At 63.4% G+C, this 26303-nt stretch overlaps 2 protein-coding genes and 1 long non-coding RNA gene across 8 annotated transcripts; 1 reads left to right on the forward strand and 2 right to left on the reverse strand.

The window, feature by feature from the left end:
• Nucleotides 1–262: 262 nt before the first annotated feature.
• On the reverse strand, nt 263–8747 carry TMC8 (transmembrane channel like 8). The gene is given in 16 exon segments (XM_090292646.1): nt 263–1459; nt 1461–1627; nt 2081–2159; nt 2525–2683; nt 2782–2912; nt 3117–3300; nt 3494–3591; nt 4173–4296; nt 5367–5506; nt 5763–5933; nt 6265–6412; nt 6759–6895; nt 7406–7488; nt 7769–7918; nt 8243–8391; nt 8536–8747. Coding segments are annotated over 16 exon segments (2310 nt in total). The 5' UTR covers nt 8685–8747; the 3' UTR covers nt 263–1218.
• A 62-nt stretch (nt 8748–8809) lies between these two features.
• Nucleotides 8810–9799, reverse strand: LOC149998923 (uncharacterized). The gene is made up of 3 exons (XR_016514332.1): nt 9734–9799; nt 9376–9441; nt 8810–8877 (listed from the first exon to the last, which is right to left on the reverse strand). It is a non-coding gene; the product is annotated as an uncharacterized LOC149998923 (long non-coding RNA).
• TMC6 (transmembrane channel like 6) lies at nt 9530–24671 on the forward strand. 6 transcript variants are annotated; one of them, XM_090292640.1, is made up of 22 exons: nt 9530–9589; nt 11529–11600; nt 13444–13631; nt 13784–13926; nt 14097–14192; nt 14472–14630; nt 15809–15914; nt 16003–16090; nt 16325–16582; nt 16875–17065; nt 17834–17978; nt 18836–18991; nt 19373–19524; nt 19620–19701; nt 19907–20004; nt 20664–20756; nt 20958–21033; nt 21743–21876; nt 22015–22191; nt 22296–22374; nt 23631–23698; nt 24382–24671. In XM_090292640.1, the coding sequence occupies exons 3-22, from the start codon at nt 13588–13590 to the stop codon at nt 24449–24451; spliced, it is 2415 nt and encodes an 804-aa protein (XP_090148766.1). In that variant the 5' UTR covers nt 9530–9589; nt 11529–11600; nt 13444–13587; the 3' UTR covers nt 24452–24671. The 6 variants fall into 6 exon arrangements, with proteins under 6 accessions (XP_090148766.1, XP_090148771.1, XP_090148765.1 ...); XM_090292639.1 differs by lacking the exon at nt 9530–9589 and having other exon boundaries at nt 11423–11600; XM_090292643.1 differs by lacking the exon at nt 9530–9589 and having other exon boundaries at nt 11423–11600; nt 24385–24671.
• The last annotated feature ends 1632 nt before the right edge of the window (nt 24672–26303 follow it).

The following is a 26303-nucleotide window of genomic DNA, read 5'->3' on the forward strand; positions in this document are numbered from 1 at the left end:
CATGGGGCCTGAGCATTTGCATTTCTAACAAGTTCCCAGGTAAGGCTGAGGCTGCTGGACGGGAACCACACGGTGGCCTTACGCTGCTAATGAACAGGTGTCATCTTCCTGTGGGCCAGGCAGGTGGCCCCCCTTAGCCTGAGCGCAGAGCTGTTTCCCTTGTAGGCTCTCCGCCAGCCCTGGGACAGGGCCCAGCTTGTGTTGAGAGACTGACGGGTCTTGTGACGCTGGGCGTGTGAGAGAGGATGGGGACAGGAGGAGCTAATCAGCTGAGCCTTTAATGACCATGTGAAGTTGCTGGCCTGAGGGTACTGGTCACCCCAGATGCTACTTCCAGGTCTGGGATCCAGTCAGGCGCTGGGCTCCTGGTGGAGGCGGGGGCTTTTCAAGCAGGTCCTGGGGCTTCTCCTGACTTTCCCTCTTGATGGTCCTTTAGACCAGCAGTTCTCAGCCCCAGCTGTGGGTAAGTCACCAGTGGGCTTTAGAAAGCCCTGATCCCTGGCTGCTGGCTGCGCCGGGATCAATTGCATCAGAGTTGCTAGCATGGGGGCCAGCCTCTGACAGCTTCTCAGGTGTTATCCAAGGCCGAGGTTCCTGGATTTAGAGCCATTGCAAACTCGGGCTTCGTGAAGGAAGCTCCAGCAGGCTCAGGAATCGGGAACCCAGCCTTGGGTGGCATGCCAACCCTGCCCCCTTCAGGCCCTGGGGACACATCTTCACCCCCACTGTTCCTCAAGGTTGGCTCAACTGGGGAACACAGGGAGGTTGGGAGAAGGCATGGCCAGGGCTCGGGTTCTGGTTCCTTATGAGCCTCGTTGTTGATGTGGGCTTGCTGGGTTAGAATACTGGGCAGGGAGGAATCCTGCTAGGGAGGGACCGACTTCAGACCCTGTTACTGATTCAGCTAAGTCTTGTGAGCCCCTGGGGTCAGGGTGGAGAACAGCTGCTAAGTCCCACCCTGGTGCAGTGTGACTCAGGAACCTAGGGCCAGGGTCAGATCCCAGCTGTGCCGCTAGCTGACTGCACCTCTGTGGGTCTCCACTCTCCCACAGGTGAAAAAGGAACAGCAGGAGGCCGTGTGGGGCAGGGTGCAGAACTCAGCAATCCCCGGTGTGGGTGGAGATCCTCCAGTTTTACGATGGCACTCCCAATGGATGTATGTTTATAAATTGTATTCACGGGTTATTGTGCTAATATATTATGTACATTATAAAACAATCAACAAAACGAATTTTTAAAGAAATAAGATAAAAAAATATAAACTATAAATACAAATTTCCATATTGTCTTCCTGCTGCCTTTGGGTATGTGAACCCCGCTTTGGGGCGCGCACTGAGAGGCAGTGGTCACCAGGGGGCAGGAGCGTGGGGCAAGGGGGACTCCGGCCGAGGTGGGCGCTGCAGGTGGGGCCTCCTCGTTGCTGGGGAAGCGGAGTCTACAGGTGGGATCTGCTGGAGAGTGAGGGCCTAGGGGACCTGGGGCCCGGGGAGCCCGGGCACGGGAATCCAGGACTGAAGGATCGCGAAGATCGAGAGCCAGGGGACTCGGGCCCCGGAGAGTCACCGAGACCCGGCTCTGGCAGCAGCCGCGACAGGTCGTCCACCAGGTGCCACTTCTCCTGGACTTGCTGCAGGAGAGCGACCAGCCGGTTACAGAAGCGCCGTCCCCGACCTGCAGGCCAGGCCCGGGAGCCGTCTGCCTCCCAGTGGCGGGTCCGCGGTCCTCAGCCCACTGCCCGCCTCCCGCTTGAGGCCCCGCCCCCGCTTGAGGCCCCGCCCCCAGTTCAGCCACGCCCCGTAAAGTCCTTTTCCCGCCCCAGTACGCCCACCAGGGTCCCGCCTTAGCCCGGTCCGAGACCACGCCCCCAACAGGGTTCCGGCCCCGCCCCCAGCCACGCTTCTATTAAACTTTTGTCCCTAAGTCTAAAGCCCCATTTCTCCGTCTGGCTCCTGGCCTGGGGCCACGCCTAGCCCGTTCCTTCCCTGCACCTTCCCCGCTTCTATCCCCAGCCTGAGACCACACTTCCCGGACAGCGTCTCGCCCACTGTCAGTGGCCCCTCCCAGCCCAGCTGGCACTCACCCACACCAGCTGCTTCCGGAGTCCCTGGATGGCCCTCGCCTTGGCCTGGGACTGGGAGACACACACGGTCAGGACTAGGCTTTGGAGAGAGAGGAATCCAAGGTCAGTCACCCCCACTACTTCCTCCAGCCCCTCCCGAGTCTCTTAAAAACGCCTCCTGGGGTCTTCTTTCTGCCTGCGTTCGCAAACGCAGCTTTCTCTCACCTCTCCTTCCTCCCACCGGTGCTCCGCCCCGCTCCTCTAAATGACAACAATAGGCACTGCAGGTTCTCAGCACGTGCACCAGGCTCTGTCCCCAGTGGTCAGGTGAGGTGCCTGATTTACAGGTGAGGCCCCTAGGGGGCCGCCCGTGGGCACAGGAGGAACCCCCAAGCCACCTGTCTTGGGACTCATGCTCCGTATTGCGGCCCCCCCCCACCCCCCCGGGATCTCCTTGTTTGGCACCTGAGCAGGATGAGGAGGGGAAAGCTGAAGGCCTGGGAGCCCAGGTAGTGGAGGGCGCGCTGGCCAAAGGGTGGCAGCTGGAGGGCTACCAGCTCTGGGACCACCTGCCAGGGGGCTGAGTAGTTGGTGAAGAGGCCGCAATCCCAGGAGGAGCGGATGCTGCGGAGAGAGGGTCAGCGCAGGACTGTTGTCAGGGCCCCAGGGAGCAGCTGCGCGCTGCGCCTGCCCCTCAGCCTCTGCCCTTCTACTCCCCTCACCTGCTGACCACGTAGCCCAGGGTCACGGTGGCCAGAAGCAGGCCCAGGATGAGCACCAGCTGGAAGAAGAAGGTGGAGCTAGAGGCTCGGAATCTCCGAGTGGACGCCTTGGAGTTCCTCAGGAGGGTGTACTGGGGAGCAGGCAACAACAGGGGGGTCTGTTAGCCCCCCTTTGCAGACGCCAAGGAGTCAGGCCCAGGGAAATGACACTGTGGGGCTGGGGGCGGGCAGAGGCAGGATGTGAGCCCCACTCAAGGTGCTAGCCAGGTGCATCTGCTCCCACTCAGGGAGCCACCCAGGTGCACCCTGCTCCCTCCCAGCCCGCGGGCCTGCACCTTCTTGATGTAGAAGGTGAGGAATATGAAGATGCTGTTGAGCAGGGGCAGCAGGGGGCAGTAGAAGAGGCCCATCCAGGTGACTGTCTGCCCTGCCACGATGTCCAGCACATTCTTGGGCACCAGGAACTCCTCCCGGTCCAACCAGGCCCAGAACCGGCCCGAGAATCGTTCCACCAGGAGCCTGGGCACAGGGAATGTCCAGATATCACCACCCGGGAAGGGCACGTGGACCACACCGATCGTGGTCATGGCGATGGACCATCCCACACTCAGTCGCATGGACACAGGCATGTAGAACTGCTCACCCCTGGCTGCAGGCACTAGCTATCCCAGACATGCCCAGGTCACCCCCATGGTGTCCCCACATAGCTCACCTCCTAGGTAGGCTGACGAGGAAGGTGAAGGCCACCATGAGCAGGAAGTTGAAGATGCTCAGCTTGTACAGCTCCTCCCCCACCGAGTTCTCCCAGCACTGGTGTGGAATGGCCCCGGTCACTATCCACAGTCCCAGCCACCCCTCACCCACTGTTGATGGGGTGGGGGTGTCTCTGTGGATAGGAGCTAAAATCTGATATGATTGCAAAATTAAACCTGGGCCTCGCCCTGACTGGTGTGGCTCACTGAGCTGGACATCGTACCACCAGCTTGATTCCCAGTCAGGGCACAAGCCTGGGCTGCAGGGTCTGGTCCCCGGCTGCGGTGCGCGCGAGAGGCAACCGATCAATGTTTCTCTCACACAGTTTCTCTCCCTTTTTCTCCCTCCCTTCCTCTCTCTCTAAAAATAGATAAATAAAATCTTAAAAAAACAAAAAAAGAAACCTGGGCCTCAAGGATAATTACACAGGGAAACCCGGCAGCCCGGCTGCCACCCCGCACGGTGCAGTGTGATGCACGTAGCCCCCCCCCCGGAGGTGTGCTGCGGTATGGAAAGCTCTACCTGTAGCCTTTCACAAAGGTGAGACCTGGAGAGGGACAAGAAGATCAAAAGGGCAGGGAGAGCAAACAGGCGGGGAGACACCCAGAGAGACAGGCCCTGATGGAGCCACCAGCCACCTGGTAGTCACAGGCGTTGTAGCCGTGGGCCTCACAGCTGGTCTTGTTTCTGCCGATGCACAGAATGGTCTGTCCCAGGGAGAAGGAGAACATCCCCAGGCTGGCCAGCTTCAGCACCACGCACCTGGGGGTGGGGACTGTGTCAGCACAGGGGGCCAGGTACGTGCGCACGCTCGACCTGGGATTCAGGTGTGGCTGATAACTGCAGGAGCTCATGTCTCTCCTGGGCCCAGAATCCTCTAAGTCCGGAGTGTGTTCCCCAGAATCTTGGTCTCCAGATGATTTATGGGAGAAAAGTTCTGTTTTTAAACCAGTTTGGGAAACATTGCCCAGTCCAGCCAACCTTTCCCCACTCCCTGCTTGAACATTCACAGGCTTACATGGGCCTTTAATATCCTTATTGCAGGTGAGACGGTCCTTTCTCCTCCTGCCGGTTACTGCCCAGCCCACCTACACTGCCTGGTGTGTCACAAACACGTGCATTGGTGCACCTGAGTAATTTTAAGAGCACACTGGGTCACCCAGGTAGACAGCCAACCCCACGCTGTCCCAATGCTGACGCACGGTACGCTGTTAACAGTGGTTTTCTGCTGAGGGAAGCTGGGTCGAGTGGCAGATGGAGCTCAGGTTGGGGAGAGGGTCCAAAGAGTGGCTGTGGGTCCCGGGCAGGGCCCTGTCAGGAGTAGGGAGACAGCAGGCCACAGGGGCAGAGGAGGGCTTGTTTTTTAGCCTGCACCCAGCAAGCGCCGCGAGCTTGACCTTGGCTGAGGCGCTTGGTCCCTGTGAACCTCAGTTTCCTCATCTGCCCAAAGGAAATGAGGATGGTTCCGACTTCACAGGTCACATGAGGGTTGTCAGGGTAAGGGGTGTGGGCCCTTGGGCATGTGGGAACTGTGTGTATCCCATGTTCCTGGTTTCCACGTGTGTAAAGCTGGTCACACAGCCGCTGGCCCCTCTGAATAGCTGGTGCCAGGCGCAGACTGTGGCCTGCTTTGGGCTGAGGGGACTGAACCGCTCCGAGCAGGGCCCCTGGGCAGTGTGTGTCCTGGGAGCACCTTCCTGCCTCCCCTGGTTTGGGACCTCTGGTGCCAGGAGACAGTGGAGATGGGCAGCAGGCCACAGCTCTGCACACCCCTCCCTGCCTTCCCCTCCCTCCACATGGGACCCCACCTGTCACCCCAGTGGCGGACTCACCAGATAAGGATGAGGTTGACCTCGGTGTTGGGAGGGTAGTTCTCCAGCTGGATGAGGAACACAAACAGCAGAGGACCCAGAAAGTTGACCAGGGCGATGACCCCAGGGGGCAGGTACTGGAGCAGCACAAACAGGGGATCCTGCGGGGAAAAGCAGGGAGGAGGGCCATGGGCTGGAGGGCCCCCAGGAGCTCCCCCTCCCCTACACCCCTACAGGGCAACACTGGGGCAGGCCCTGCACTGGGAGCCTGTGGGCTATGGCACCTTGGTGGGCCGTTAACTGGGGCAAATGGCTTTAACCTCTCGGAACCTCAGTTTCCTCATCTGCAAAGTGGGACCATCCCATCTCCCACAGCCCTGGTCAGGATTAAATAAACACAGGTCCGTGGCCTGGTACCTCCTTGCTGTCCTGTGAGTACTTGGTGGCCCAGAAGATGGCGCTGATGGCCCCGACCACCAAGAGCCCGATGAGGAGGTTGACGGGCAGGTGGGCGAGCAGCCGCCAGGCCTTCTGGGCCCGGGTCTGCTGCTGCAGCAGCAGCCAGCGCTGCCCCTCCTCCAGCTCCACCTGTCGTGGGGGTGGAAGCAGAGGCAGGCAGGCTGGTGGGGGCTGGGCGGTGCTGGGAGGGGGGTGGTCAGTATTTGTGGGAGACGGGCTGCCAGGATCTAGGCAGGGTCTGGGGGACACTGGGACAGGGACAGGCCCAGGAGTGGCAGCAGGTTTTATCTGGACCGCCCCCTCTCGGCACTGCGCAGGTGAGCAGGGGTGCTCACACCTGCGCGCTCGTGCAGCCCCTGTGTCCGGCCGGAACACCCGTGTGCATGCCTGCGCCCATGCACTGACACTCGTGCACACGGGTGCACCTGCCTCTCACTCAGCACACTCCCACTGCACACACTTTTAACTCGTTGCTGATCTCATGCTTCTTGATGGTGGCTGCTTCCTGCCCCCGGATGCAGAAGTCCCAGGAGGAGAAGACTTTGGCGCTGAGAGGCGACCTGTAGTCCTGGCCCAGGAAGAGCTTCTGAGGCAGCCCCTTCACCATCCTGGAGGGGCAGGAGGCCAGGGCCTGTGAGGAATGGGCACCTCCCGCCTGCCAGCTTCAGCCCTGGCTTGACACTGGGTTTGGGGTGGAAAGCCCTTGGCAGCCCTTGGGGCAGGCTTTGGCCTCAGCCTGGGTGAGGAGCGGGGACAGAGAGGCCGTGGTCCCTGTCTCCTAGGTCTGCAGCTGGGGACACAGTTTGCATCCTGGAAGCACCTATGAGCCTTATGTTGGACAGAAGCCAGGGCCTTCCTGCTACCTTGAGGGGGTACCATAATAAAGGAGGGGTTTAGAGGGGGCCCTCCGCCCTCGTTCAGAGGTGGAGGCAGGGGTCCCGCTGTCCTACTCACCGCTGCAGCGTCCCACAGAAGCAGAGCAGCAGGCAGGCCAGCGGGCTCAGCAGGTAGGCTAGGCGGATGCTGTAAGCTGAGCTGCTCTCGGGCCCCGCTCGGTAGGCTCCGTAAAAGAGATAGGTGTTGTTGAAGGCCTGGGGACGTGGGAGGTGACAGCTGAGCCAGAGGGCCTGTCTGGCTGGGTGCTGAGTGCTTTTCATGGATTGACTCACTAACTCTGACAATAACCCCTCAGGCCAGGAGTAAGAGCACCCCCATTTCACAGAGACTCAGAGGGGTTAGGACACTTGCCCAAGACCACACAGTTAGGAGGATGAGAAAGGACCAGAACACAGGAACCTTCATGGTAACCACTAAGTGGCTTTCGGGGACTAGGGTGGGGTGGTGCCTGTCTCGGAGGCCTGGACAACTGTCCCCTCTTGTTCCTTGCCCTCTGACGCCACCTGGGCCCTGAGAGCTATGGGCATGTGTCCCTAGGCCTGGGCTGTGTAGAGTGGCCTCTCTCTGACCCCATCACTAGCCCAGCCAACCTCTCCATGTAAGACCATACCCCTAAAAGCTCAAATGTCCTTGGAGAGGTGGGAGGTCTGCTTAGACTGGGTCCCCAGCCCTCCTGGACCACAGCCAGGATGGAGACCTCTTACCTTGCCAGTTAAAATGTTCCAAAGCTGGTACTGGAAATTGGGAACACTGGTCTGGGGCTGGGAGCCATCAGAGCACTGGGGGACTGTTAAGGAGAAAGAGAGGGCCCATAGGAAAGGGCCCCCAAGGCATAAGAGAGACTCTGCCCCTACCCACTCTACAGTCCCAGCTCTGGGGAGTCCTGGGCAGGGCTCTGAGGATGGGCAAAAGGCTGGGTCAGGTGGAGTCCAAGAGCCGGACCCAAGTGGGAGGATGCCCAGGGTTGGGACACAGAAGGTCCTGACTGTCCCCACACTCTGAGCCCTGGACCAGCCCAGGATGCAGGTCTGCGCGGGTCCCTGTGCCCTTGCGGGCCTGGCACTCACTGAAGTTAAGGACGGGTCCTGGGTCCTGGGGGCGGAGCCAGACCAGGGGCAGCAGGACGAAGCTGGAGGTCAGAAGCAAGGTCAGCAGGTTGAGCATCAGCAGGAACCGAAGGAAGGTGAAGTAGGACTGGATCCCGGTGCCAAAGAGACCTATGGGAGAACCGCAGGTCAGTCAGGGAGGCACTGGGCCGGGGCCCTGCTAGAATCCCTATTGGATTCATGGGACCTGAGTTTAACGGTCCCGTCCCGGAGGCCCCTCTAACAGTTCCCCTGAGAGCACTCCCAGCCGCCAGGGAGTGCTCTCGTCCCCCAAGGTTTGGGCCCCACCCCTGGTGTGCAGGGACAGGTGTGAGGATGGGGGGTTGGCTGGTGGGGGCGGAAGGGAGCAATGGCAGGTGGGATGGCCTCTTCCGGTCTCTAAACTGGACACGGAGACCCAGGGAGGGGAGGCGGGAGGTGGGGTGCAGGTCTTACCCCCGATCTCGTAGAGTGCCCCCTCCCAGAGTCCAAAGCCCTGTGCCAGCCTCTGCGCTGCCTCCCCAAGGCGCCTTCCCGCAGTCCCCCGCCTTCGCTGCCACCGCTGCCAGCACGAGGTCTTCGCCCCCTCGGGCTCCCGCAGCTGCCTGGGACGGGGTGGCGACGGGCGCCCCTGCGTCACCCACCGTGCCCATCCCGCCGGGCAGCGCAGCAGGTGATTTCCACCCGAGCCCAGCCCCGCCTCCGCTCGGGCCCTGCCCTGGCCCTCCGCGCCCGCGGACGACACCCACCGCACGAAGCGCCTGTCCACCATGGCGTAGGGCAGCGTCCGCACCGGCGCCCGCGAGCAGCGCAGCCGGTCCACCTCCTGCTCCCATAGCTCCTCGCCCCGGGGCTCGGGCTCCGGCTGCCCCGACTGCCGCGACCACTGCCGCAGCATTTTGCTGGGGAGGCTGCGCGGGGCTGCAACACCCGCTCCCAGGAGGGGCGCGGGACGCCTGCTGCGACAGCCTCAAGGCCTTGGCCCTGGCAGGCCCAGGAGTGAAGAGACAGGATGCTGTTGGAAGAGAGCTGGCCTCTGTCCCCATCCACCTCCCAAAGCAACTCATGGCCAGGGGCCTCAGTTTCCCCGCCTGTCAAATGGGGAGAGAGGTGGAAGGGGCACGGAAAGGTGCGGCCCTCACAGCCCAGGTCAGGCGCGGTGGGGCCCCAGGCCTGCTCTGCCTGCCACCTGTGGCTGCCGGCCTTCCAGGGGACAGCGTGGCGGGCGGCGATTCCCGCACCTCTCCGCGTGCTGGCCCTCCCTGTCCCGAACCCGACAGTTTCCAGGATCCGGCATCCTGCAGCACCCCGGGTGTGGACGTGCTGGGACCCCCCCCCCCTTAGGTCTTCTATCTTGTGGTTCCACCCTCAGAACTGAGGGTCTGCCGGGTCCCCCCACGCACCCCAGATGAGGAGGCGTGGCTACCGTCCCAGCAGGGGAAGGGGCAGAAGGGACCCTCTATGGCTAGTGCAGCGACTCTGACCGCCCCCCCCGCAGCCCCAGCAGCACTGCCCCCCCCTATGCGCGCCTCAATTCTCTATTTCATCCCCTCACTCAGCATCCTCCCCGCACTCTGAACCAAGCTCACCTGGGGACGAGAGAACAGGACCGGAGGAGACCCCCTTAGGACTGGCTCCCTTTGCGCCTGGCAGTTCTGTGAAGAGCCGAGGGGAGGGGTCACATGACAGGAACCCCAGCTCCCTCCTTGGTCCCTCCCCTCCCCATCTCCCCACCTCCCGCAGTTTCCTCTGCTCTCCATCGAGGCTGGCACTTCCTCCCGGCGCGCGGGGCGCAGGCGGCAGGTGAGAAGGCGGGCAGTCAGCCTCCTGGTGTGCGCTGGGCAGCGTCGGCCCTTCCCCTCCCTGCGGGGTACCCGGACTGGCCCGGCCGACTCCGGGGGACCCCAGCTCCTGTGGCTGCCACTTCCCAGCCCCCAGGGGCCGCACCACGGCAGTTCGGAGTCCCCGTAGCCCTGGGCACGCTCCCTTCCGGCCTGGGAAACTGAAGCCTGGTCTGACCTGGGTGGCAGCAGTGGGGCGCAGGGGCCCGGTCCTTATCTGCCGGTCGCTGGCGGCCCCAGCCGCGCTCGGAGGGCAGGGCACGACAGTGACTTAAAGGATGGGCCCCATCACATCCGGCTGAGTTATTTCTTAACTTCCCACCTCTGTCACCGTCCCTCCTGCCCAGGCCTGGGCCTAGCATTCAGGATGGCCTCCATGCGTGCCCGCGCTGTCACGATGGTCAAGAGTCACCTTGGCCCTCTCTCTCTCCTGGGGTCCCCTTGAGGCCCCGAGGCCCTGCCCTTCCTCCTTGCTCCCCTCCACCACCGGTCCAGCCCCGTTATCTCATAGTTGAGCTCCAGCAGCTTTTCTGCCTCCCTGCCCGCCCCCTCCTGGTTTCCAAGTCCCTCCTCTATGCCAGACCCCTGGTGGGGGGTTGCTGCTAGGCACATGGGGGATCAGAGAGTTAGGGGAGTGGAGACAGATGGGCAAGTGCTCCAACAGCTCAGTCCAGGAAGGCTCCTCAGAGGCGGTGACTTTCAAGTTGGGTGTGCGGTCATGGACGCACAAGGAGGCTGGGGCGTGGGTGTGCAGGGGGGTGGGGAGCAGTGGAGGAGAGATGAGCTGGCCAGGCCTAGGCCTCTGTGCTGAGCTGCTGTGTGCCAAGACCCAGCCTGAGACTACGCACCCTAGGACCACACTGACAGCTGCAAAATAGTCCCAACCCCGGCCCCTCCCCCTTTGTCCAGCCTCAGTCCCAGGACCCCTTTCCCATTGAGTGCCATGGTATCTTCACTCAGGGGTCCTAGCCTTGCTCACCTCTTCTTTCCTCCTGTGGCCTCTCCTCCCTTTTCTTCTTCCAGCTCACGGTCACCATGCTCACCCCTCCAGGCTTCTCCCACCCTGGGATGCGCCCCCACCACTGTCCACATCCCACCCATTTCTCAAACCCATGGGAGCCTCCCCACTATCCTTTCTCCAGGCGTTCTCAAAGCCAGGCTTCCAGGCAGAGTCCCCAGGTGGACAGGACTCAGGCTTGGCTGACATACCTGGTGGCCGAGTAACTGCTCAGCCTTAGTTTCCTCATCTGCAAACTAGGGACTTCCGGGCCTAAGTGCCTGGCTCATGAGGAATGACAGAAAGAGCAATGGGGACAGTCACCGTGTCAGTCTCCTCTGCCTTGCCCCCCCCGCCCCCCCCACCTAGCACACAGGAAGTGCCAGATGCCTTGCCTGACCAACAGTAGAAGCCACACCCAGGTCGGGAGTGGGGCGATAACCCGGGGCTCTGCCAGCCAGCCTATGGGCGTGTGTCTCAAAAGGAAGGGGTTACCCCATCTGGTGTCCCCAGCGCTGTGTCAATGGGGCTTTGCAGCACCTGCTATTTCTATCATCACCTTGGGAAGTGGCCGGGTTTGCAATTATTGTCCCTATTCAAAATTTGGGAAAACTGAGTCCCATAGAAACTGGGGCTTCACCCAGAGATTGGAATAAATATAGACAGTCAGGCCTTCACCCTGCCCAAACCTCAGGGTGGGGTGCGAGGAGGGGTTGGAGGTGGCAGGGAGACGGCGCAGCTGCCAGAGGAGCCCAGGGCAGGGGTGGGGTTCACCCTTGGCCCCAGCCAGGTCATGTGATGCCACCACGTGGACCCAGCTGGGCGGTGCAGCTCCCTCTGGTCCCAAGTCGGCCCCTTGGCCCCTGGTCACTTCCTCCTCCTGACCCCGAGGTTCTTCCCTCAGGTGGTGGAACCCCAACTGCAGTACCCAGCGGCCCTTTCTGGGACAGGGTCCCTCCTCCCTGATGCTTCCCAGGTAAGTGTTCCTGATCTGGGGTTTGGGGGCGGTGCCCTCGTCCTCCCACCCCCAGCTGTTTGCTGGCCGCCAGGCAGCTCCACCCCAGTCCGAGCTGCTTTGGGCCCCAGGGGCCACTGGGTCGTGAGTTCCCTCCCCTGTTCTCCCCTCGGGTTCTCGCGGGCGTCCAGAAGTCTGACTTTCACAGGAGGGGTGGGGGCTGGGGAATTGCAGCCCCTGGCCCATCCCAGCCAGCAGGCAGCACGGGGCGGGGGCGATGGTGTGTGCCCGTGGGTGCTGGCTCCAGGACTGGAAGGGGCGAGGAGGGCGGGGTGCACAGGCCAGTGCCACTGACAGCCAGCAGGGAGTTTGTGGGGGGTGTGTGGCAGGGGTCAGGGGCTCCTGGGTTGCTCACGCCCTGGGTGAAGAGGCTCGATGCTCTCTGTGGACTCCCCACTGGGGTGGGGTTGCTAGAAAGGGCCCCACAATGCCCCTCCCTAGCTGGCTCAGGGCTCAGGAAAGGTGTGCCCTGAAACTCACCAGACCTGCCCAGACCTGAAGTTGGGTGCCAGGGCACTGGGGACCAGCCGGAAGTAAGTCCTGGGCAGTGCCCAGGTGGGCCCAGGGGATCTCCCGCCCCCCTGGGGAAGGCAGCAGGACCAGGCCCCAGCTTCTGACCACCTTCCCCGTCCCTGCTCCTCCCACCCCCACCCCCACCGCCTTCCTGTTCGGAGCCCTGTGGATCTGGGTTTGGGATAATCTGTCTGAAGGATCCCAGCTCCGGGACTGGATTGGGGAGCACACTGTGAGCACCCCTCCAGCTACTTTGCAGGCTGAGGGGTGCAACCCACCTCTGAGCCCTCTCTGCTGGTTCCTCCATGCTGTGCTCCCGCTTGAGGGGGGGAGGGCCTTGGATAGCGTGAGGGGCTGGAGCAGAGACTGGACAACCTGGACACCCCTAAGGGAGGAGGACACTGTCTGAGCACAGTCTGGGCACCCTGGTCTCACCCAAGGAAGCCCCTGAGAGCCAAGCCAACTGTCCTCAGTGCTGAGTCCCCTGGTGGGGAGCAGAGGGGGGACTGGGGCAGGGCAGACCTAGGGCTGGACCCTCAAGATGGGGCAGAGGCCTGCAGGAGCCCACTGGCTAGCCCGGCCCTACTCCCACGGGGGGAAGAGCCCGGACAAGGCCGCCCTGCTCCCAGTTGTCCTGGGTGATGGCAGAGCCCTCTGCCCAGACAAAGGCTGGACAAAGGCAGCCTGTGTAATGCCCCCTCCCCCAGCCAGCTGCCCCGGCCTGCTTGCCCTCCGTGGCTGAATGTGGGGGTCAGCCTCCTGAGAACTGTCTGCCTTGCAGCCAGCAGGGTGGGGGTGCGGGAACTGCTCTGTGTGTGTGCTGGGGGGATGCTGGCTGGGTGGGGGCCCAGCTGGGGGAGGTAGGTCATCCCCTTCTGCCTGGTGGGGGTGGGCGAGGGTTTCCTGTGAACGGAAGCACAGTGGGGTTTCAGGGCGGGCACAGGGAAGGTCTCCTGGCTGCCTGACCTTTCTCACCAAGTGGGCGGTGTCCCTGGGGTTGGAGGGCTGTGTCCCTATTTCCCACGGACTGAGGCCATCGAGCAAACCGGTAGAGACCGCCTTTCCTTCCTCTGTCCCTCCTCCCCCCCCCGCCCCACCCTCCACCTGGGGCACTAGAAGGGACTGTCCTTCAGTCCATTGTGTCGTGAGGTTCATTTGGGGGCACTCGCTTGACCTCATGTTTGGCTGAGGATGGGGGTCAGGGCAGGAGCTCAGGCAGGCTGGGCTGTGAGTGGCACCTCCCACTGCCCCCAGGGAGCAGGCTGTGAGTGGCACCTCCCACTGTCCCCAGGGAGTGGGCAGTTTGGCCAGGTGCCGGGCATTGAAGGCCAAGTGTGGGGCGACCCCCCCGTCTCATCGGATGGGCAGCAGGAGGCTCCGGAGGCTGCGCGCGTCCAGGCTCTGAGCTGCGCTAGGCTAGGCGTGGGCAGCAGACATGGCCTTTGTCCTCCGTGTCCCTGAGACCCCAGAGGACCAGGGGTAAGTGCTCTGGGGCTATGGGGTTGTGGGCGGGGACGTACCACCCCCAGGGGAGGCCGTCTGGACCATGGCCTGTCGGAAGGGGCAGGCTGCTGAGGGGATGACCGGTCAGCCTGAGCCTGCCGCCCCGCCCCCCGTCCCCCCTCCGCCAGCAGCCAGGAGCCCAGCCCCTACGACGAGAGCGAAGTGCATGACTCCTTCCACCAGCTCATCCAGGAGCAGAGCCAGAGGGCAGCCGAGGAGGGGCTGGAGCTGCAGCCCACGGGCTCCGGGGCCGGGCCCCTGGGGGCCGCAGGTGAGCCCGCCCAGCCCAGGCCCACCTGCCGCATGGTGGGGGCCGGGCCCTGAGCCTTCGCAACCTCTCCAGACACCCCACCCGGCAGCCTGGCGAAGGGGGGGCGCGGGGGGGAGGCTGCTGGCCGGCAGAGCTGCCAGGCCCTCTGGACAAGTCCTTCTGCTTCCTAGGCAGTGACCGCCAGGCCCTCCGGGGCCCCGAAGGTGCTGCCGTCTGCAGCGCGGCCACGCTCCGCATCCTGGCCAGCATGCCCAGCCGCACCATTGGTGAGTGGGACCCTCCGCCCTCGACCCCGGCGCTGACCCCAGGCCCCCTGGGCTGGGCCAGGGTCCCCAGGGGATCTGTGTCCCTCGGAGCCAGGCCCTTTCAGCTCCCGCCCCACCCTGTCTGTGGCCCGGCTGGTTCTAAAAAAGACTCTGGGGTCGTCACAGGGATAAAAATAGGCTCTTGGGAACCCAGTCGGGCCTGAGGTCTCTCATAAAGGGACTTTCCTGCGTCCTGGGGAGGCGAGGCCCGGCCGCCCTGACCTGCCGGGGCCCCCGCAGGGCGCAGCCGCGGAGCCATTATCTCCCGGTACTACAACCACACGCTGCGGCTGCGGCGGAGGGCCAGCCGGCCCCAGCTCAGCGGCATGGGCCGCTCGGCCCGGCCCAGCCTCCGCCTGTACGACCTGGAGCTGGACTCCACGGCCCTCGAGGAGGAGGGTGAGTGAGGGGGGCGGGGAGCAAGGCGGGCTGGCCACGGTGAGGGGCTGCACGCGGCAGACCCAGCGACGGCTCCCCCAGCGGCCACTGGGGCAGAGACGTGGGGGTCTTTTGGGCTGTAAAGGGTTTGGCTCTGACTGGCAGACACTCAGAAACGTTTGTCCACATACCGTACAACATCAGCTGAGTCCTTGTGGCATTGCAGACAGGTCCCAGCTTTGATGTGATGGCAGTAAGCAGGCCTGTCTGGCACTCATGCAGCTTATTGTCTTCCTGGTGAAGCAAATACATGAAGAAGCAGATGGTTAAAGCTCAGATAAGGGCAACTGAGGGAAGGTGATCTTCAGGGAGAACATTGTGGAACCGTCTAGCCTAGAGGGATCCAGGGAGACTCCCTGGAGGAAGTGACACTAGAGCAGAGGGGGCATGTGCAAAGGCCCTGAGGTGGGAGCATGCCTGGCTTGTCTGAGCAGCACGGAGGTCAGTGTGGAGGGGCTGGGGAGCAGGGAGAGGGGCCCAAGGAGGGACCAGAGCCTGGTGTCATGGGTTGGCTCAGGCAGTCCCTGACACATCCCTCCTGGCCATGCCCTTTAGACTCTGACCTCCCCAGGTCTTGGGTACTTTCTTGAGGCCTTGCCTCTGTTTCCTCCCCCGGTTTACCCCAGGGCCCAGCTGGGGATGACAGAGCAGGGCAGGGTGGTCGGGGCTCTAGGGTCAGGGTGAACGTTCCAGTTTTACTTTATAAACCAGGCCAGGTGCTATTTCTTATCTATAAAATGGGAGTTGAAGCAGCTCCCCCCTCCCATGGTGGGAGGTGAGGGGGGTGAGCACCCCAGTTCTCATCCAGGATCTCTAGGTCCTGCCCTCCCCACTCCCCCAATGGGGGCTGACACAGTGGGAAGTGGTGGGGACAGGGGTGGGGGTGGGACACCCTCCCCTGCTGCTGATCAGGAGTGGGCAGGGCTCAGAGCAAGGGGCTCGTTGGGAGGGTGCTGAGAACTTAATGAAGGGGACTTAGGGGGTGGCAGGTGAGGCAGGTGGGCAGAGGCCTGGGGTGGGCTAGGGCAGCAGGCAGGCCTTTCTGTCCAGGGTCAGGGCCACAGCAGCAGGAAGGAGGGAGGGAGGGAGGGATGCTTTTTCAGGGGAACCGACAGGGCTTCCTGGTTCTTTCCCGGCAGAGAAGCGGGCCCTCCTGGTGAAGGAGCTGCAGGGCCTGTCAGGGGCCCAGCGGGACCACATGCTCCGGGGGATGCCCCTTGGCCTGGCTGAGAAGCGCGGCCTGCGGTCAGTGCCCTCCCCTCCTGGCGGGCGGCGGGCCGCGTCCCCGGTGGGCCCTGTCCCTGTCCAGCCCTGATGCTGCCTCTATCCACAGAGAGGAGACCCGGACCCCGGTAGGGAAGCGGCGGGGCCGTCCTGGGCCCCCCTCCTGCTGCAGCCGGCTCCGATACACCTGTGCCCTGGTAGGAGCCTCCGGGCTGGGCTGCCATTAGGGCTGAGGCCGGGTGGCCTGGTGGGCTGGGGGTGGCCACCGTCCTGTCTCTGCTGTCCTGCCCGTGCGGTCCCCTGGCCTCAGCCTAGCTCTGGCGCCTGCACGACCCCGGCCCCTAGCAGCGTCCCTGCCGCTGGCCCCGCACCTCCCTGCTGGGTCCCGAGCCATCGGGGCTCCCTGCCTCACCCGGTGTCTGTCCCTACAGGCCTCTCACCACCTGGGGCTCGGGCTGCTGGCAGGGCTGCACACCCTGGTGCCGTGGCACTACGCCCTGAAGCGGATCGGAGCCCAGTTCGGCTCCAGTGTGCTGTCCTACTTCCTGTTCCTCAAGACCCTGCTGGCCTTCAACGTGCTGCTGCTGCTCCCCCTGCTGGCCTTCACCGTGGGCGTGCAGGCCGCCTTCCCGCCCGCGCCCCCGGGCCCTGTGCCCCCCTTCACGGGCCTGGAGCTCCTCACTGGCGGGGTGAGGGCTTGGCGGGGTGGGGCACCCTCTTGTCCCGGCCTCCCCTGGGGGGCCCCACCCTGCCCGGTGCTGTGACCCCAGGTGGGCCACAGTCAGCTCTCCTTCAGATGTCAGTGGGGCCCGGGAGGGCCTGGGATGGCCTCTGCTCTTCTTGCGGATGCCTCTGCTGTCCTTGCGGATCCTGCCCTGGCCCTCCCCCATGGGTGTCCTCCCTCTGCCCCTGGAAGCCCGAGGGGGCATCAGGCGTGGGGGACGGGGACAGTCCCTGACACGCCGGGCCTCCTCCCCGCAGGGCCGCTTCACGGACACTGTCATGTACTACGGCCACTATAGTAATGGCACCCTGAGCCAGCGCTGTGCTGACCCGCTGGGCGGCGGCCAGTGCGCCCCGGAGGCGGCCGGCCTGCCCTACAACATGCCGCTGGCCTACCTTTACACCGTGGGCGCAGCCTTCTTCGTCACCTGCATCACCCTGGTGTACAGGTAAGGGCCCTCCGCCACGGGACCCTGACTCTGAGCACCATCGATTCATCCATCCATCCATCCATCCATCCATCCATCACTCCATCCTTTCTTCTATCCAGCTACCCATTTATTCAACTACGCACCCGTGGACCTCCCTCCCTCCCTCCCTCCTTCCTTCTCTCCCTCCCTCCCTCCCTCCCCCATTTACATTCATCCACTCACCCACCCCACAAGCATTCACTGTGCTTAGCCCAGGGCAAGAAGGTAAGTGAGCATGGGGCCTGTCCTTGAGGAGCTTCGCATCTAGGGAAGAAGACATACCAGTGAGGAGGCTTGGGTGTGTGCCCAGGAGTTATGGAGCACTGGGGAAGGAGTCAGGCTGGCTTCCTAGGGGAGGTGGCACTTGCCTTGGAGGGGGAGGTTCAATAAGAATCTGCCGGGAAGAAGGAGAGGAAGGTGAGTTGGTTGCTGGAAGAGGCAGTGCAAAGGCCCTGGGGTGAGCTGGCATCTCCTACAGCCAGGCCCGAACGGGAGCACCTGGCTGCCAGTGGGGAATGGAGCCTGGCCCGTCTTCTGGCCGCTGTGGCTGGTGGGCACCGTATTGGACAAGGCTGATCTAGAGTGGCCAAAGGTCTGCACCAGGAGGCCAGGAGCTGGGCTGGAGGGGTGGGGCAGTGTTCCTCCCAGTGGGCATGGTTTTGGCTACAGGGAGTGTCCCAGCTGTCTTTTCCTCCGCCTCTGCTCCCTCGCCCCTCATCACTGACCCCCACCCTGGCTCTGTCTCAGCATGTCCCACTCTTTTGGGGAGAGCTACCGAGTGGGCAGCACCTCGGGGGCCCATGCCATCACTGTGTTCTGCTCCTGGGACCACAAAGTGACTCAGAAATGGGCCTCCCGCCTCCAACATGACAACATCCGGACCCATCTGAAGGTGAGCCTCCCCCGGGGCCTGGGGCCACAGCCCCCCACCCCGAGTCCTGGAACAGCAGTCCTAGCCCACTCGGCTCTCGAAGACCTGGCCTGCGGTCCACTTAGGACCAAATAGCAGAGCTGTGCTGCGTATGGGCTGGGCGCGGGGTGCGGGGTGGGGGGTCTCGTCTTGCCATCAGTGACCTGGCAGGTGCTTCCCAGTTGCAGAGACTCAAGTGAACACTCAGCTCCTTCTGGGTTAGTCCACTCCCCTCATCTGGGGCCGCCTCTCATCTGCTAGCGAGTGTTAGCGCCCACGGCCCTCAGACACCCAGGAGCAGTGTCAACAGAAAACTCTGCTTTGCGGGTGTGCGTGCTCGGGGGTGACCTTTGATGTCAGCCTGCCCTCCCCCACAGGCTGCAGAGCCAGGAAACTGAGGCACAGAGGTTCAGTCCCTTGCCCGAGGCCGCAGGGTGAGAGGGTGGCTGACCTGTCCACACTTCTCTGCCTTTCTGGGGTTTGTCCGCAGGATCAGCCTAGGGGGTGCTCACAGTCCTCACTCAGCTGGCAGGCCTTCACTGCCCGCAGGGAGCACCCATGGGCACTCCAGGATGCAACACGAGCCCTGGGGTGGGGGTGGGGGGCAGGGTGACCCGTGGGGTTGGTGGGGAGCGAGGACAGGGCACAGCCTTGGGCCCCAGTTCTGTGTTCTCTGTGCCTGGAGACAGGGTCCCAGACTGGGGGAGGGGCAAGCGGTGGTGCTGGGGGTGGGGGGCCCCTGTCAGCCTCGCGGCACACCCACCCCTCCCCGAGCGTCCCTGCGAGCCTGAGCGTCCGTGTGGCTGTGCTCAGGCAGTGACGGCCTCACTGTCCTGCAGGAGCTGCTGGCCGAGCGGCAGCTGCGGCGGGGCCCCAGGAGCGCGTGTGGGTGGCTGCGGCAGGCGGCCGTGCTGGGGCTCGTGTGGCTGCTGTGCCTGGGGATCACGCTGGGCTGCACCGTGGCCGTCTACGCCTTCTCTGAGGTCATGCTCAAGGTGAAGGGACAGGGTGGGCCGGCGCGGGCGCCCTGGCCCTAGGATCAGGATCCCGCTGCGTCGGAATGGGCCCCTGGTGGCCATGACCGGTGTCTGTGCAGCCCCCCCTGAGGTCGCCTCCCTCAGGGCCGCCTTCTTTCTCTTCCCCTCCCTCTGCCGCACACTTGCCCCTATTTTCTTTCATTTCCTTGCCGGCTTGTTTGGCTTTCTGACGCCTGGGGCCCATCCCCCTTCCTGTGTGGTTCCAGCATGAGGCCTGCAGGAGATGTATCTGGGGGGCGGGGGGTGCCACCTGCCAGTTCCGCTCCCTCCCACCCCCGGGGCCCATCATCAGGGACGGGGCACCTGCAGTGACCCCTGCCCCTCCCCCTGCCCTGGCAGAGCCCTGTGTCTGCTGAGCAGGAGGGGCCGCTGCTGGCCCTGCCCCTCGTGGTCTGCCTCCTCAACCTGGGGGCCCCCTACCTGTACCGTGGCCTGGCTGCCCTGGAGCGGCACGACTCCCCGGTGATGGAGGTGTACGTGGCCATCTGCAGGTAAGTGGCCAGGTGGGGCAGCTGGGGTTTCCTGGGGTGCGACCTGTCTGCCTAGGCACCCCTCCCGCAGCCCCTGGGCCCCTCGCCCTCCACAGGAACCTCATCCTCAAGATGGTCATCGTGGGGATCCTTTGCTACCACTGGCTGGGCCGCAGGGTGGGCACCCTGGAGGACCAGGTGAGCGTGGGCCTGGGCGGTGCTGGGGGAGGTGAGGGGCTGTGCGGTCCTAGGGGCGGGGGTGTGTGGGGGGCCCTCACAGCAGCCCCACTTGCTACCCTCACCTGACTGGCTGGGTCTGCGGGCGGCTGGAGGCCCCAGGTGGGCCGGGCGAGCGGAGTGGGCAGGGGCCCCAGGTGCTGGGGCTGAGGCCGGTCGGTTCTAGTGCTGGGAGAACTTCGTGGGCCAGGAGCTGTACCGCCTCATGGTGATGGACTTCATCTTCACGCTGCTGGACACACTCTTCGGGGAGCTGGTGTGGAGGTGAGGGGCCCCGCCTCCTGGGCTCCTGCATCCCCCAAATGGCTCAGGGCGTCCTCGCCTGGCGGCAGGGCGGGGCCCCCTGGGAGATCCTCAGGCCTCTGACCTCCCAGAGGAGGGCCAAACGTCTCCACCCAAGACAACTTTTGTAAAAGGTCGTTGAAGTGGGAAAACGCGGGACAAGATGTAACCTGTTTTTAAGTCAGAAAGGAAAATAGGTTTCACCCCGATGTGCGCAGTATAACCTCAGCGCAGTGCGGAGAGAGAGGCGGGAGGGAGGGAGGGAGGAGGGGCGTCTCAGACTGCTTTGCGGGCCGCCTTGCGGGCGCTTTTTCTTTCCTTCTGTTTTCTTTGAGAACACATGAATGTAATAATATGGATTTAGAACGTTTGACACCAATTGTGCGTGTGTATACCTGGGTGTATCTGTATGTGCTTAGAAAAAGGACCGAGAGGAAGGCAGCTGTAGGTTGGAGCCCCTCAGGGCAGGGACCCCAAGGTGCTGGGTCCCCTTGACATGGGCTGGGTGCTGGAGGTGGGGCAGGCTGGGACATGAGCTAGGTGTGAGGGTCACCATTGGAGTGCTTGTCTTCGGGGGCAGGGACAAGGGTTGTTCTCTGGGATTGGCCCTGTGGGGTGATTCTTCGGCTCCTCCACCTCAGGCTCATCTCTGAGAAGAAGTTTAGGAGGGGGAAGCCGGAGTTTGACATTGCCCGGAATGTTCTAGAGCTGATTTACGGGCAGACCCTGACCTGGTGAGCATCTTCCAGTCCCCTCCCACTGCCCTGCTCTGGGGGACAGCTGAGCCCCTTTGCCTTCGGGACCGCAGCAAGGCTCAGCCCTGGCCCCTCCCCTCCCCAACTTTGGAGTAGGGAGAGCGTGGGGTAGATTGTTCCGACCCCAGGCCAGGGCCTGCCCTGGACTGCAGCCTCACCCTCCCTCTCGCTTCCCCCCAGGCTGGGGGTCCTCTTCGCGCCCCTCCTGCCTGCCATGCAGATCATCAAGTTGTTGCTGCTTTTCTATGTCAAGAAGGTAGAGGTGCTGGCTGGGCCCCAGGAGGGCGGTGGGGCTGAGGGAGCTGGCAGACATGGAGCTCTGGGACTTGGGACCATTCCTGACCCACATGGTATGGGGCTGCAGTCCAGGGCCACCCTCGGGGGTCAGTCCTGTAGCCCCCTCTCCCAGCATAACTGCCTTTGGCAGCCTGGGCAGCACCCCGCCGGGTCTGTGGTCAGGACCGGGTGCCCATGTGCTGGGCTTAGGGCCTAGGAGCTGGGAGACACTCTGAGCCTCGGTCCACCAGCCGTGGGAAGCGACCTTGGCCTGTGTTCTCAGGTCGGGGTGCTTGGTGGTGAGAACCACAGGCCATTCTCCCTTTATCTATCTGTACAGTGGGGACAGTGCCCCAGGGGGACACCTGGAGATGTTTATAAAGCACTGGGCACAGGGTCTGGCCCAGCACAGACCTTGGTCAGTGGAGGAGGCTGTTAGTACCAGCCCTTCCGTGTGCGTGTGACCCTGGGCAAGCCAGCCCCATGTGCTCCGGTCTCCCCTCTGTAAACAGGGGCTGTGGCTGGCGCCTCCTGACCCTCGGGCTGAGATTCTGAGTGTTTACCTCTGTTGCCCCGTCCTGTCCTGGGGTCTCGCTCAGGCCCCACCTGGCCTCACCTCTTTTCCCTCTGGGGGGCCCTGGGGGACGGAGTGTGGCAGGGCGGTGGCAGAACGCAGCCTTTGTCCCCAGACGAGCCTGATGGCCAACTGCCAGGCGCCCCGCAGGCCCTGGCTCGCGTCTCACATGAGCACGGTCTTCATCTCGCTGCTCTGCTTCCCCTCCTTCCTGGGCGCCGCCGTCTTCCTCTGCTATGCTGTCTGGCAGTGAGTGGGCCCCCCCCATGGATTTGGGGAGGGGCTGCCTGGAGGGGGTTTCGGGGGCTGTGGCTGGTGGCCACGGTTTGGAGTGGCGGGGAGGCTGCCTTTGCCCGGCTGACGGCTGAGGCCGCCCGCATCCTGCAGGGTGAAGCCCTCGAGCCAGTGCGGGCCCTTCCGGACCCTGGACACCATGTATGCGGCCGGCAAGGTGTGGGTGCGCCACCTAGAGAGGGCGGGCTCCAGGGTCTCCTGGCTGCCCTGGGTGCACCGGTACCTGGTGGAAAACACCTTCCCCGTCTACCTGCTGTCGGCCCTGCTGCTGTGAGTGTGGGCAGGAGGGGGGCCTCCACCCCGCCGTCCCCTCCCCCGGCTCCTGCAGGGGTCCAGCCTGACCACCCGCCCGTGTCCCATCCTGTGCCCCGCAGGGCTGTCATCTACCTCAACATCCAGGTGGTCAAGGGCCAGCGGAAGGTCATCAGCCTCCTTAAGGAGCAGATCAGCAACGTGAGTGCCCCTCTCACTGCCCCCACCCAGGGGCCACCCATGAACTCACCCCAAGAGCCCTCAACCTAGGCTGTTGAAAGGATTTGTTTGCCAAACAAAACACACCAGCTAACATGGAGTTTGGATTAAGCGGAAACACGGACGTGAGGCGGCTGGGTAACGGCCCAGAGGCTCTGGCCCCGCCGGCCGCTGTGGAGAAACGCAGCACTTTAGGGCGGGGCCCTGGGTGGGTGCAGACAGTCTCTGAGGATTTTGGAGACCCTGGAAGTGACTCTTGGACCTCCTGGGAACGCAGGGCCAAACACAGACTCTTCAGTGCCCTGATCTTGCCAATGGTTAGAAGCGGTTGGGATTCAGACATTCTTATTGTGCACAGGGCAGTTGGTCATGGCAGAGAGAGAGTCAGGGTGGGCCAGGAAGCGGGGAGGTCCCCTGCCCCGGCAGCCCAGCTTGCCCCGTGGACTGTCCCTTCTCCCTACCCTGTCCCCATCCTGTGAGTTGGAACGCTCACATGAAGCAGGACCTTGGTCTTTCACCCCCGTCCCTTTTGCTCAGTCTGAGCTGGCTGCTCTGTGGGACAGCAGGTCTCTGCTGTTGAAAGAGCCCTGGATTCTCCAACACTGGCTCCCAAGCCTCGGCCAGCCATTGCTGACTATGCAGGCTGAAGGCCATGGGCCGAGGATGTGGCCGCCTCCCGGAGGTGGAGAGGCAAGATGCTCCCCTGGAGCTTCCAGGAGGACCCAGCCCTGCCAACACCTCGATCTGAACCCAGCGAGGCCCATTTTGGACTCAGGACCTCCAGAACTGAAAGAGGGTGGATTTGTGTTCTCGGCCACTATTCGTTTGCAGGGATTGGTGAGAGTGACAATAGGAACGAATACAAGCCCCGTGACCCGCACATTCTTATCCCCCACTTACACACGTGACTGAGGGTAGAGAGGAGGTGATCCGCACAGGCAGCGTTAGTATGGTGGGCGCAGGGTTACACAAGAGTCAGGTTCGCTCTGGGCCCTCACGGGGCGGCTGGCCCATTTCCCTCTTCACCTCTCCCCCTAGGAAGCCGGACCTCTGCACGTGCCCACTGCCCGGCTCTGGGCTTTTCATTGTCCTTGTTCTGGTGCCTCTTTCCCCTTCTTTACACTTTCTCCGCCTGTGATGCTGAACACTCCTGTGAGCTTCCCCGAGGGCAGTCTGGGACAGGGCGGTTCTGGACAGACATTTCTGCTCTCTTACCTTTTGTGTTCTGGTATTTCTAGGAGGGGGAGGACAAAATCTTCTTAATTAACAGGCTTCACTCTGTCTACGAGGGGAAGGAGAGGAGCAGGTGAGGGGCTTTGGACAGATTGGGCCCCTCCACGCACGCCTGAGGCGGGGAGAGGGGCAGGCTGGACCGCTGGGCACCTCCCCTGGGGCACCGGGTGGAGCTGGGGGTGGGAGGGAAGTGCCTGCTGGCTCCCTGAGCGGCCCTCCACCTCTTGGAACTGCTCTGCCCTCCTTCCCCACTTTCCTCCCCAGATGTGTGGGGCACTTAGGGGAGCAGGAAAACGGTCAAGTTTGGTGAGAAAGGAAAAAAATAGAAATGAAAGAGCTGCGTGCAGCTGGGCCTCTCATGCCCTTTCCCTCCCGTCTGCCCACCGCTCCCCTTCTCTGTGAGTCTGGGGGCAGCCTCGGTGGCCATTTGCATGGCCCTCGCCCCGTTCTCCCCATGGGGCCCGCACCTGAAATGCCAGGGTTCGGCCTTGGTTGCCCTGGGCCTGCAGGAGGGGGCCCTGCCTCTCACCCTTCCCCTCAGTCACTTGTGGTTAAGCCCAGGGCAAGAGAGAGGAGTTCAGACATTTTCCTGCTGCCTAGACAGACTTGGCCGGGGGACAGGCTCAGGTCTGCAGGACCGAGGTCCTGTCCTCTGTCAAGCCCTTCACTCCTCAACTCTCAGGAGGAAGTTCTGGGTGTCCTGCTTCAGCCGGGGCCCAGGGGCCTCAGCAGCTTCTCGCTGACTTCCCTTTCCAGCAGGGTTGGTAGGACCCAGGAGGTCGTGACGCCCCCGGCCCTGGTGGCAGACGATCGGGACCCCTGGTAGGACAGCGCCGGGTCTGGTGGCCCTGCATCTACTTACCTGCTTGGCTCGGCTCCCACCTCTCTGCAGACACAGACACCAACCTGAGACTGTGCTGGCCCCCTTGGGGTGACCCTGCTGGGGGACGGGGTGGGTGACAGAACGTTGCAGCCTGTCCAAGGCTGGAGCTGGAGGGGGGCCCAGCGGGGCTGGGGCACCCCCAGTGGACCCTGCCCTGCCTGGGACTCTTATTTATTTTTATTAAACGTGTTTTGCAAAACAGGCTCATCTCGTGGGTGCCTGTGTTCATGCCTGGGCCTGCTCAGGTGTGCGTGGTCTGCTTCCCACTGCCCCAGGAGCCACGCGAGGCCCCTGCAGCTCCTCTCCTTGCCACGCCGGGGCCCCACGGCCTCACCCAGCGCCCAGGTGCTCCACGGGGCGTCTCCAGGTGCCTGCGGTCTCAACAGTGACAAACAGGGCTCCGGCGTCCAGCGCAGGGCGCCCCCTGCTGACCAAGCTCTAGGTGGCAGGATGGATGCGTCCCGGCTGGAGCATCACCTGATCAGCCTGAGCTTAGCGGGTGACCCAGGCGGGCAGGGGCAAACTGTAGGGGCATGTCCAGGGCCACGGAGCCAGCAGCGGGGATGCGTCCATGGTTGTTGCGGTGGAGACAAATTTAGGGAGGGGCTGGGCAGTGACATTTCAGTTGCGAATGAGCTGTGGGGAGAGGAGCTGGCCAGACAGAGGGGCAGCCAGGGCACAGGCTGGGGCAGGAGGGTGACTCAGGTCCCACTAGGCTGACTGAGGAGCCAGGGGGATGCCGTGTGCCCAAGGGTGTGGGGAGGAGGGGACTAGCTGTCACAGCCGCAGGGTCCCATGGCTGCTGAAGCTGGGGCAATGGCCCTGGGTGTGCCTGACAAGTCAGGATCCCCAGGCTTGTGGCTGACCCCAGCCAGGGGGTGCTTAGGGACCCCTGCAAGCAGCTGGCGCTGACCCTGGGTGGCGGCCCTGAGCATGAGCGCTGCTGGGTGGGGCTGGGCGGGCAGTCCAGGGCGCGCGGGGCTGACCTCGGGTCTCTGGGCCAAACGCACGCAGACGCCTCCCTCCAGTCAGGGTGCGCTCTCAGGGGGTGGACCCCGAGTGACCGCTTCCACTTTGGTGTGGCACAGCCGCCAGTTACAGCCCACGGGGCCGCCTCACAGCGACTCTGAGGTCGGGACAAGCTGCTCAGCACAAACGGGGAGAGGCCCGACCAGGCGGGACGGCCGGCTATCTCCTCAAACGGGGCTCTGTAGACGCGCGTGTAAGCTACTTTAAGGGGATTACCCCCAGCATGTGGGCGGGCCTCACCCAGTCACCTGAAGGACTCTGGGAACAAAACTGAGCTTTCTGGAGACATTCTGCCTCCAGGCCGTGGAGGTCGCGGGCCGCCGCTGGGCCTGCAGCCGCCAGACTAGCCAGCCCCGTCGCACGAGCTGGTCTCTATGGACGGGCTGCACCGTCTCCCGTTGGGGTCCTGACACGTGCAGGGGCAGAAGCCCAGGCAGGCCTGACTGAGGGATGGCTGTGCCCTCGCCTGGGCCTGGGTCATGACCGTCACAAGCTAGCTTGTGGAGTGAAGGCCACAGCTCCCACACAGAGCTCAGCAGCATGCCCGGCACAGTTTTGCTATATAAACAAACAAAAACCAAAAAGCTTGCTATTCTTGCCCAATGAGGCCAAGTGAACTCTTGGGGACTGGCATTACAACAGGTGGGAGGTTGACAGCTACTTCAGCCCGACGGCAAGATCCCTCCTGCTTCTTGACCTGGGCTGCCCAGTGGAACCAACTGGGGAGGTCGAAGTGCTCTGGTGCCCGGGGTCCGGTCCATCCCCG

This window comes from Furipterus horrens, unplaced genomic scaffold, assembly GCF_987537825.1.
Source record: "Furipterus horrens unplaced genomic scaffold, mFurHor1.1.pri manual_scaffold_11, whole genome shotgun sequence".
NCBI classification, from domain to species: Eukaryota; Metazoa; Chordata; class Mammalia; order Chiroptera; family Furipteridae; genus Furipterus; species Furipterus horrens.

What these genes read in the sequence shown, in the direction of transcription:
- TMC6 (XM_090292640.1), top strand. Translation starts at nt 13,588, where the DNA reads ATGGCCTTTGTCCTCCGTGTCCCTGAGACCCCAGAGGACCAGGG. An exon ending in TCCGATACACCTGTGCCCTG is followed by an intron (nt 16,091 to 16,324) that starts GTAGGAGCCTCC and finishes CTGTCCCTACAG; the next exon opens with GCCTCTCACCACCTGGGGCT. An exon ending in TGCATCACCCTGGTGTACAG is followed by an intron (nt 17,066 to 17,833) that starts GTAAGGGCCCTC and finishes GCTCTGTCTCAG; the next exon opens with CATGTCCCACTCTTTTGGGG.